Source organism: Hoplias malabaricus, chromosome 9 (assembly GCF_029633855.1).
Source record: "Hoplias malabaricus isolate fHopMal1 chromosome 9, fHopMal1.hap1, whole genome shotgun sequence".
Taxonomy (NCBI): Eukaryota; Metazoa; Chordata; class Actinopteri; order Characiformes; family Erythrinidae; genus Hoplias; species Hoplias malabaricus.
Genome location: NC_089808.1, coordinates 33,761,356 through 33,773,582, shown reverse-complemented (window position 1 = coordinate 33,773,582; position 12,227 = coordinate 33,761,356). Strand labels below are relative to the sequence as shown.

General features: G+C 36.3%; 1 protein-coding gene across 2 annotated transcripts in view; it reads right to left on the bottom strand.

Moving 5' to 3' along the window:
* Positions 1 to 12,227, bottom strand: part of dock11 (dedicator of cytokinesis 11) — a 72,244-nt gene that overhangs the window by 26,607 nt on the left and 33,410 nt on the right. Inside the window, exons 25-32 of one of the 2 annotated variants that reach the window (XM_066680467.1) lie at positions 12,040 to 12,109; positions 11,751 to 11,876; positions 9,727 to 9,798; positions 8,474 to 8,620; positions 7,666 to 7,749; positions 2,741 to 2,852; positions 1,559 to 1,597; positions 387 to 568 (exon numbers count right to left, since the gene is read on the bottom strand). In XM_066680467.1, the coding sequence (XP_066536564.1) occupies positions 387 to 568; positions 1,559 to 1,597; positions 2,741 to 2,852; positions 7,666 to 7,749; positions 8,474 to 8,620; positions 9,727 to 9,798; positions 11,751 to 11,876; positions 12,040 to 12,109 (832 nt within the window). The remainder of the gene's footprint in view (positions 1 to 386; positions 569 to 1,558; positions 1,598 to 2,740; positions 2,853 to 7,665; positions 7,750 to 8,473; positions 8,621 to 9,726; positions 9,799 to 11,750; positions 11,877 to 12,039; positions 12,110 to 12,227) is intronic. The other variant, XM_066680468.1, reaches the window with a different exon arrangement.

Here is a 12,227-nt window from a genome sequence, read left to right as displayed (position 1 = left end):
ATTAGAAGGGTTTGCTAATATCCTCCAATATCCTGCAGCATAGCAATATCCTACATCCTCTTCCTTCATGTTAACCTCTATGTTTGAACATAGCTGACTCAGATTCATTCTTTATTTCAGAGGGTTTCTGTAAGGATAACTACAGTACTGAGACAAAGGTCTGGTGGAACTGAAGAGAAAAACAATGCTCTCATACAATTCTCAGTCAAATAAAACAGCATATCAGCTATCTACGCAAATATGTCACTGGCGCCAGACTTTACAGTACAAAGTTCATTTACAGTCTAGTCAGCAAAAACACTTGTTATTTAGTATGAAGGAAAGTGTGTTCAGATTGATTGATTGATTTTGATATAAAGATGACTGAACTCTCCCAGGTGACTCACCTTATACATTGTGTATCTCTCATCCATGCCATGCTTAATTATCAGATTCTTCAAAACAGCTACAGCCAGCTGTTTGATCTCCGGACTGCCCTGCAGGCCCTCTGCCACTTCTCGCAGCAGCAGTCCTACTAGAAAATGGTTCCTGCAATAGTCCTCAGTGAGGCTGTACTCCAGACTCTGGTCTGCAAAATAGTGAACCCGTATTACCAACAGTAACTTGCTGGTGATCACTGTTCATATCATTGTATACCTTTGTAACTGAGACAGGTCAGATCCTTCAAGTTGACTGACAAGCAATATAAATGCATTTCATGCATCATTGGACTCCATGATACATATACAAAAAGATGCATTTGTGCAAATGTTGTGGCAAGTATTGTCTGGCAATAAATTTTCACTAAGCCACAGAGACAAAGCTTTGATAGTGGAATATGTCCATACAAAAACAAGGTATTTCAGAAACGAAAACACAGTACGATGGAACATGTAATTTTGGGTCTAGTGCTCTAGTTGATATCAAAACTGCTCCTTGGTTCAACAGGAAGTACAACAAGAAAAATGTAGAGTTTCTGAAAGAACTTGTGATTCATAGAGCAGGATTTCAATGCCTTAATTCAACACGTTGACATGTGTTGGCAGATTTCATTCATCACATGATAAAGCTATTCCATTTTCTAATTTTTATTTTATTATTAATTGAATAAAAGCCCCCAATCTGCACAAGATCCTTCTGTATGCACAATCAATCAAAGAGTGCAGAAGGCAAGAAAGGATAAAGTGTGACAAGGAATTACAGCACCTACCTATGAGAAATCACATTCATGTGTGACAACAAATTAATTTTCACAAATGAGTTTCACAAAAATGAAACCCAGCTGACACAACAGACTTCCAACTTTTATTTATTTTTTTAAAAAATTGTACTTAAACATATAAACAAACCCTGGTATGACAGAGCACTAGATGGCAGCATAACAAACAGACTCATAACGCATGGCAACTCGAGAGAAGCACAAGCCCAGGCCTGAAATGTCAGATGTGATGGCAGTTAGATGTCCAAGCATGATTAATGGCTGTTGCAAGAAAGTGGCTTGCCAGTTAGTGAGGTTATGAAAGCTCATCACCGCTAACCTGGACTTATTTTTCCACTGACATTTGCCGGCATCACCTACCTATAACGCCAAAACACTCCGCCGCGTATGTTATAAAATCTGACCATGAGTATAAAAAAACAGAAAACAGAAAATGAAAAAAGGAGGACATCATGCAGGGAGGGAAAGGGTGTGTGAAAATGTATTTGCAAAGGGGTCATGAGCAACATTATTCTGATGGTTTATTCATTTTTAATGCCATTTCACTTAATTGCGTTTCCCAGAGGCATTCGTTTGAATACGCACTATGACAGAGAATGCTACTTGTGCTACATTAACTGTATTAACTGCTTTTAATTGCTTTATTGTTTTTATTGCTCTATATGACGCTTTAAGGAAACTCAACATTGCTACTGTTGTGGAACAAAGAGACTTAACTGTGAAGGAAGTGCAAGACAAAATTTTACAGTTAGGAACTGTATACCTGTCTAGTTGTTATAACAGTAAAAGAGCAATTTAGTAGAGAAAAATAAGTTACATAGAAGCATAGCCTGTATATTTATAAAACACCAATAAAATATGCTTAGAGCTGTGCAAAAGTCTGAGATCACCTTTCATTTATAAGATTTCCCATCAAATGAACCATTAGGTTAATAAAGTTTCAGGAGCTATAAGATAACCCACTTCATTAGCATGAGGATTTCAAAAACTCATAGGTAAAGTGATTCCTGACAACTGTAAAAAGTCCTGATAGATAGAACCCACAAAATTGGTGCCATCAGATAAACATTAACAGTAGAAAATAACACAAAACTGTGGGTCCTTATAGAGAAATCAAGAAACTGTTGGTGTTCTCAGAACACTGGGCTGGACCCTCCAGAGCCCAAAAATGTGATAATGATTGGACAGCCAAAATACTGAAAAAGTGATCAGTTTCATTTTCAAGTCTCCTGTGTAAAATTATATTATTTTGCATTTCTTGGGAATTTTGACTGGAAATGTACAGTAGTCTCAGACTATTGCCTACACTATATTATCTAAATTGTATCTACAAATGCACAAGTATAACAAAGTTCCTCATGTAAAGTTTAACATACAGCTTTATTGCCAGATATTAAGGGTGGAGGTCAGTGGTCATAGTTACTGAATGAGCACCATGTGCACGATGTGGATGGGATCAAGTGCAGGCAGTATAAGGAAGACAGGGAGTTAAACTTTAATTGATAATATACGTCAGAAAGCCGTTATTGCCCGGAGTCTTACCCTGGACTCTCTGTAATTTCGTTCTTCCAAAAGCCATGGGGAGGTTGAGTGGAATGTAGTGCTCATGATTACACACGGTCATGAGAAAGTAGAACTTCATTTCTGTCAAAACCTGTAGATGACAAATGTTACATATTAGGCAACAGCTCATCTACTCCTTACTTACAAGGAAAAAGAAAGAGGGGGAAAAAATAGCAGCTCAAAAAATCTACTGCAGTACTGAGTAACTAGAATGGCAGTGAAACTGTTTATGTCCAGGATCAGCACTGGAATAGTGATTTGCATGGCTATGTTTGTGTCTATTTTAAATCCTTTTGGGTTAAAATAAAATGAAAGCGGTAGAGAAAATAGTACAGAAAATGTGGGGAAAATTAAGTTGCAATTCTTCTGAGAAATATTGAGACTTAAAATGCTGAGAAACAATATTATGACTAATATTCAAATGCATTACTATAAATGAATGTCCAGGCCTCTTTTTGTTTAATAAACCAAAAAGACTATGAAGGTCTGGTTTTGAACAGGGTAAAGCCTTTGCATTCAACAGTTGCATTCTTTCAAATTGTGGTTTTGTCATAAAATGTTTAATCTTTTAGCCAAGAATGATATTAAATATAAAAAAGGAAGTAATGACAATAAACATATCTAAAATACAACAGATTTAAATTGAAATTCCTTTGCTTACTAATACATTTAAATAGATGTAAAAATATTTTTCATCTGAAATTATTCAAATTAATACAATTCCTAATAATCATTTAAATAAAGACACAGTGTGTATGTGGTATCTAGCACTGAGGTTGCAGATTCAACACAAAAACGAACAAGGAATTTTCTGGAGCCATGGTTTGGTTTCACTGTAGTGGGCTGCTGTAGAAACATGAGCTCATAACATGGTGGAAGAGGACTTGTTTCCTACATAGATATAAAGGACCCATTCTGAGAACACAACAGTTAGAAGTTACATGTGACTGTACACTAATTTTGTTCATATTATATTCCATATAGCACTCCTGCTATAGATCCTCCTTACACAATGCACCGTTAAAAATTTACGTTTCTATTCATAACCCACGTTTCATCAGAATTCTCAGGCTGAACAGTGTGAAAGACTTTGTGTAGGTGTACAGCTAAACGTTTTTCTGTGAAATGCAAACCACTGTATCGACACTGGGTAGCAATCTGTAACAAAGAACATTACCCAACAAGTGTTTGTCATTACTCCATGCAAAAGCTAACAGCTCATTGACTTTTGTCATTTACACAAAGACCACAACATCATGAACTGTAAAGTGTATACACAACTCTGTAAAAATACTTATTAGAGAAAGATACCTTTGCAAACATTTATACAAAGCATTATATAACTGTTAATAAACAACAGGTTTTACTGAAGAATAAAACATTCTTTTTTTGGGGTAACAATAATATATATAATTGTTATGCTGCTCTAATTCAACAGCCACTTTAAAAGGCTGTGTGGATCTGAATTTGCAAGTGAAAGGGAAAAGTGAATAAACCAGAGATAGCATCTACCACAAAGCTATATTTATCTTATTGTTACCACAAGAAAAGAAGCTTCCTCAATTCAGGTATTAACCTAAATATATATATAAATATGGGATAGCAAAACACAACCTAAAAAAATATTAAATTTAATGTTTTGTCTAATTAGTGTTAGGAGCTTTTATTTTAATAAGACCCATAGCATTTCTCAAAAATGTATTAAAGTGTGATTTTATCTTCACATTCTGCTTGTTGTAAGTGTCCAAAATGCAGTTATCTTTAATAAATGTGATGGCCTCAGACAACTAAATACCTAAAGAACATCATCTAGTGTCAATGTCTTTCTATTGCTTGCAATTGCATTTTACAGATGACGTTGTCGAAAAGCAGCTTCACAGAATTAGTATCGGAACAGATAATGTGAAGCAGAGACTAGAGGAAGAAACCTTGGGAGGAACCAAGATCACAAGGGGACTCATCCTCCTCTGATCAATTTTCTATTTTTATTTAATCCCCTTCATTTTTTCATTTGTGTTTGATCCTGATCAGGTTTGTGGTGGGCCTGAAACTGATCAGGGTGTCCATCCAATACAGACCAATACGCAATCACCCAGTAACTCTCTGAAGAAACACATGGTCCACTGGCTATGTGAAACGGTCCACAGCTGTGAGTGTGTAAAGCCCTGTATGGACTAGTGCCTGGCCCAGAGTGTTTTTTAACAAAACAAATTAAGAAAGTTTGTTGCAACTCATTTTGCTCTAGACTATTCTAAACGTTTAGTGACACACATATACTTATGTTAACTCACCTAAACATTTGTTTTAAGGCTTTAAGTCTTTGTAACCAAAGAATTACAGAAGCTTAATAAAGAAGGAAAATAAAAGAGGAGGGTGGGTTGGATACTAAGCCTTTTTTGTTATTACAGTGGCCCCACTGTATTCGGTAACATCATTACTCTCTGCTGCTATGTGAAGTAGGGCCTGTGGGCCTTAAAAGGCTTTCATACATAGCGACAATGTTGGCAACAAGAAGACAGAGATGGTGTGACCCTCACTAGATCTATTGCAGTGGAATACATCTGTGGCACTTTTAACCAAGCCTCCCAAGTCCAAATACACTGTCCTTCAGTCAAAGACTCGGCTCAGATGGAACTCGTTAATACGAAGTGTGTTTGGTCTACAAAGTCCTATCCACCCCGTCTTGATCACACAGTGTGAGCGGAAGATTGAACCCTGCTGAGGGTGGACAGAATACAGCAAGCGTACTGCCGGAAGAAATTAGGCAAAAGACTGGCCATTCACTATTTTCTCTATTTCCACATCTCATTTACTTTCTGTGCTCCTTTAAATTAGCACTAACAGAGTAGTGCTGCACAAAGATCAGGCAGAAATCCTCTAAGATCCAACCTCAAATCTCCGTTGTTTGCCTTTAATAAACACAAGAGGGTCTTGTTCGTTAAGCAACTTAAGGGCTTCAAATTATAAGAATATGAGAAAATATATATATTTTTTTAGTTTTACCATTCTAATGGTTTTCTGTGTTTCTCTATTAGATTACATAATATAGTATATATTCTTGGAATAGCATAAAATATAGTTAATAAAAACTAATTTAAGCACTCTGGAATTATACATAAATGGAAGGGAATGATTTATTTGTAAACTCTATTTGTAGTAGTACATTTGAAGACTCCAGTTCTTATATTCATAGTTCATCTGAGTTCTGTGTGTGTGTGAAGGGATCACTAGACACACTTCTTTCCATACATAGGCAAACTGCACAGGACTACTTCACAATTGTTGGCCTGCTCATGGAGCAGCTGACTGTTGTTTAGATCAACACCATCAGTAGCTTTCTGGCTAATGCTTGCTTTTCTGTTGAGACAGAGGAAGTTTTTGGGCTTGTCTTCTATGTTTGTTTTGAGCAGTTGTATAGATGGGTAATATGCCAGTATAAACATTTACTTTCCTTGCAGCAGATCCATTAATTTCTTTTCTGAATCGTCAATGCTATAGTGGTGCCTGCGTGATTTTATTTCCATTTAAGTTTAGAAAAGGGCAAACATTTCTTAATTCCATAAGTTTATACTAAATTTATTTATGTGGATATTATGTAATCAATTATATTTTTGTAAAACATACTCTCAGAAGAAGCAACCGTTGAATATACTGTGATCAAATGTCCATTGCTTGTACACAACAATAAATAATACAAATAAGTAAATGCCTTTCCCACAGGATAGTGCTTTTTCTATTCAACCCATATCAAAGGCCTACCACTAGCACTTCCTCATAGTTTACCATGCTTTGCTTTCTTAATTTTCTAAATCTAAGTTTGTCGTTTGTCATTATGCAATACATTTCTGGAAAATTGCAAAATATGTACAATCCTTTCTCCAAGAAATTTGGGACAAATTGCAAAATAATATAAAGTAAAAAAAAATCCAGAATGAAATGATGTGCATTTCATTTAAAAATTAAATTTAATTTAAAAAAGAAGACATATCAAACTCAAAAACTGTCTTAACAGTGTCATATATGTTAGGCCAGTGTTCGGATTTAAAATTGTTACATTTCAAATCTGCATATATATTTGATTTAAATTTTAGTCTTCAACTATATGCCATTCTGTAGCTGGTCCAATTAGATAAAATAGATTACAATATATGGCAAGAAATCTGAGAACAAAACATACACCATACGTCAAGGGTGTCACTAGGCACAATGCTTGAAACCATGCTGTGAAGGCAGTAAATGGCCTGTGACTTTAAAGATTAAACAGGAAACTGGTCACTCATGTTTCCCCTCTATTCATTCAAAGTTGGCCCTCTACAAAAACACTGACACCACTACAAAGAAAAATAATTTATTATCAGCTGCCACAACATGCTTTGAAGAAAAAACAACTATACAATTAGAAACCTCAAAAAAACCTGGACCAGTGAAGACTTTTTTCCATTCTCCCCTGTGTCACAGGCATCCATAAAAAGAACTAAACAGTTGTTTATATTACAATCACTGCTAAAAATAAATTCAACTCTGACAGTTGTAAGAACTAATTGGAGAAACGTGTAGCAGGGTGTATATCTTGTTCCTAATCTCCTAAGGTTTGTGGAACCTCTAAATATTATGCTCCAATAGCAGAGGTGAATAGAGCCATATTTCAAAAGATGCTGAACAGTAATTACACTGATCAAGATCTACCATTGTGATGCACATAGAGGTATTCAAAATATACCTTTTGTTAGAAGAATCATTTACAGTGTACACCTCAGAACATGGCCAGGGATATGTTTGTGTCTGTTGTGTAATTTTATCGACTTTGATTTGACCGTGACTACAGAGCCAAGACTTCACATTGATCCAATCACAAGTCTTATAATCAGTGTTCTGTAAAGTAATGTACACATTTTCCATCTTACCTTGGGGTCTTTCTGACTGAAGCCACACATATAGTCATTCACAAGACTGAAAGCGAATCCTCTGTTCATGAAGGTTAGGCACCGCTGTAATGAAAAGTGAAATTGAAATGGCAGCCACAATAACATAATTGTATTTAATTATCAATTGATAATAATTGAAAACAGCTTTGGGTGGATTGTATATTTTTGAAAGTTTTTCCTCAGTCTGGTTGTGAAAAAGTCTTTCAGATGTTCAGCTGTCTGAATGCGGCAGGTTATAGCACTGTATCCTGCTTAATATAAATATTTACATGCCCCAACTAAGAGGCGTAAAGTTTAGCAGCTTTGCAATATGTACTTGATTACACTCAAAACAGAAAAGGTGCACAAGGAATCAGGCTCCTACCCTCTGCACTTGAAACCTATGCGAGCATTTTTTGTTTTAACAGTACCACTGTAATATATATACATTAAACATTAAAAGTTGACGTTTGTAACCTTATGTTGCATCTTTTCCAAGTAATGGATATAATGATTTTTCTAAATTTGTTTTTCAAATCTTATTCATGTGATATAAAGTCTCTATGCAGTTAGTCTCCAAAAAAAATAAAAATAAAATAATAATAATAATTTTTGTAATAATACATGTTAATGGATCCCCCCAAAAAAATAAATGTTCAAATTAGATTTGTTTAAACAAGACTCAAATAAAGATTTGAAAAGAAATGTTTTCTTAATATCACAGGCAATTATCTTATCTCTTCTGGCAGTGATAATTATTTTTTCAGTTGTGTCTGCATCCAGGATCTGTGGTAAGTATAAAACAAACCTTAATGAAGTTGGCCAGACTGATGTTGACACAGCGAGCCTCCTCTGGGATCTCTACGTAGCGTAATGTGATGTGAGGCATGATGGAGAGTAACAGACACTGTAGCACCTGGTGGTATGACTCTGGAAACCGTTGGGCTCGAGGCATCTACAGGAGGAAAAAGATCATTTAAACTACAGTTCAACTTACAGTAATGCAGGGCATATACAGTACCCTATATACACTACAACATACACTGAACAATCACTGGATACGGAGCTACCTTGTATCTACAGTCACGGCCCATATTATCAGCTCCACGGACCATAAAGGTGCACTATGTAGTTTTAGTATTACAGACTGTTGTCCACTTGTTTCTCTGCATAATTTCTTATCTACATTTCACCCTGCATTTCAATAATCTGGACCCCCACAGGACCACCAGAGATCAGGTGAATCATTGTCAGTGCTGCACAGACAGGTGGTGGTGGTGTGTTAGTGTGTGTTGTGCTGGTACGAGTGGATCAGACACAGCAGAGATGCTAGAGTTTTTAAAGCCCTCAGTAGCACTGCTGGACTCGTCCACCAAACAAAATATCCTGCCAACAAAGTCTTGTGGGTTTCTTCCTGAGTCCACTGATGAAGGACTCGAGAGTGACCATCACAAACTGTGCAGGAACAAATCAGAACCTACTCTCTGACTTTACATCTACAAGGTGAATGAACATGGTAGCCGTGTCTCACTGAGTGAACAGTGTGTGAACACAATGTTTAAAAACTCAAGCAGCACTGCTGTGTCTGATCCGCTCGTACCAGCACAGCACACACCAACACCACCACTATGTCAGTGTCATGTTGAACAGCAGAAATATTCACTTTCTTGCATTAACCCTAAAGGGTTCAAGGGGTTTGTTAAAAAGTATGTCCCTGCTGTTATTGAAATATGTCAAAAGGTATGTATTCTTGTGCTGGCACAAGAATTTCTGTGAAATTCTTTCTGTGTAACAAACCATGTTTTAAAGAACAGAGAAACGTGAGTATTAATGTGTCCAAATACATAATATTTCTGTGTGTGTGTGTGTGTGTGTAATTCTAACAATAGAGAAAAAGGAGAAAAGACGGCACACAAATAGACATAAATTTGAATATTGTGATAACACAGAAACCATGTGGCAATGGGAAAGTAAAAATGGGAAAGTGTGACAGTATGCTATTGTATCAGGATAAAAAAAATTGTACTCTGATATTCAAAATATGAAGTAGATAAAACTAACCTTCATTCGGTTGCCTTCTTGGAGGTATTGTGCCATTGACTTGGCCATTGCTTCAAAGAAGAACCAAGAGTACTGAAAAAAAGATGAAAAGCACAGCATTAAAATACTACACAGGAATGTGGTGCACATTATTTGCAGACAATGACTAAACAACTAATCCCTATCAACCCAATCCTAATAGAAATATGGTGGGAGGTGGGAGTTGCAAAAACCCATATTTGCTTGTATTGTCATTTAGGCCCTATGTAAATATTAAAGTTACAGTGCATAAAATTTACAGGTCCCTAACAGTAAGGTTGCAGATTGCAAACAACTGAAGACATTGTTAATTTATGTACATTAAAAAAAATTCTATGTATATGTATATAAAAAACAGTTCTTTATTTACTTACTGGTGAATATTATGTCAAATAATCATACATTATATACATTTGTAGACAACTCTTTTCTGTTTTTGTGGACAACTGGGGGGTGGCAGTGGCACTTACCATCCACAAAGGGGCCCAATATCTCTAAAAGAATTTGAGAACCGCTGCCATAGGGGAACTACTTTTGGTTTCATAATTAACCCTGTTTGTTAAAGATATGTATGAGTGTAAAGAACCCTTTAAAGGTTTAAAGAAATTTCAGTTGATGCAAAGGTTCAAGTGTAAAATTTATTAGCAAAAATATTTCTTTATGAAACCAAATGTGACTGATGTGATCGCCTCCTCATCTGACTCTCCCTAATCACAAAGACCCATGTTTAACTGTGAGTGCAAGGAGTTTATCCAAGCAAGACAAAATCCAGGGCAGAGAAATATGTGTACGGATTAAATAACAATGTGAAACAAAAGAACAAAGTGAAAGTGACTAAAAGCCAGCTTGTCTGCTGCTTGTGCCACACTACTTGGCACCTCACGTTTGAAAGTAAACAGAAACTTGTCCTTCTGAACAGGGCTCTAGAGAGGGCAAGTACTGTGCTGTTGGATCTATGTTGTTTTTTGATCAAAAAGCATGTCACTGACATTTTATTAACACCCCAGAACTGAAACTGTGTAAAACTGTGTTGTCCAAAAAGAAACAGGCTTCGCAGCATTTTTACTGACAAACACAAACAAATTCTTCATACAACTGTTTTTACATTGCTTAACAAAATGCAGATAGCTGGTTGTAAATTAGTTCACAACGCATCAAACACAAACCTGTATTATGGGGAATTTCTTCCTGCATTTCTTAAGTTTTTAAAATGCTAACGAGACTCTAAGTCTGATCCTTAATGCAGTTGTTCCTTGTGTGTGTGTGTGTGTGTGTGTGTGTGTGTGTGTGTGTGTGTTTAGGGGGATGGGCAGGAGCAGCAGGGCAAATGCATCATAAAGAGGTAGCAGTTTTGTATGAATTACAATGTCTAAAATCCCAGTGCAGTTTGGAAGCAAAAGAACAGTAAGTGTGTGTGTCAGAGTGGGACTTTGGGTGGGCGGAGTTGAAATATTCCCATCTACACAAGTTGGGCACTGCAGATCAAGTGTGTGAACCACTGCCTTACTTCAGGGTATCATTCTTGGCCAATAATCCTGGGTGTTGCAGTATAAATTATGCAAATCAGTCCTGTCTTAGCTGTTAATGTGATTGGACAGTGTACATCAACATATTGGTAAAAATAAAACTTTAAAAATGTGAATGTGAGATTCACATTAAAGCCTAAGACACACAAGCTGATAACTTGCAAACCAGAACTGAATATTGCATGATATGAAGCTAAAAAGAGAAAGAAAAACAGATATCTATTAAAAATTGTTCATGTCACTAAATCTGCATTAAACCAGGGGCTTTCCTAGAGCTGTGCATGGTGTTATTGAAGGGAAAATGTACACAGTGCAACCTGCTGTTCAAAGGGAGTATAACATTCCACAAATAAATACATTATGTCATGCTACTGGAATTACACACACACACACACACACACACACACACACACACACACACACACACACACACACACACACACACACACACACACACACACACACACACACACACCTTACCTTTAGTAACTTGTTACAGGTGTTAAAGTCTGCAGTCTGCTTGAGAATGGCAGTCACTGTTGTGGCTAAAACTTCATGTGTGGTCACTGAGTTCAATAATGCGGGATCGTTTGTGAGAAATACGTACTACAGAAAGAAACGTTTAAAATATAATTAAAATAAAACCTATGTTCATTTACAGTAAAATGAAAAAAGAAGGCATTTATTTAATCTTCCATGTGATACATTTGCAGTCTGTATACAAAAAAGCAACTAGTGACATGAGATTTAGAACGAAACCAGGGGGTACCTTAAGAAAGGAACGCAAGTAGTGCTCCAGTCCCTCTTCATGACATTGGGATACAATGTGAATGATTACGCTGTGGGGAACATTATTCATTACTGATTTGGTATCAATACACATACAGATAAACTGACAAAAACAAAACTTTTCTGTTGATTTTCAGTCTTTTACATGACCAAAAAACTCAACATTTT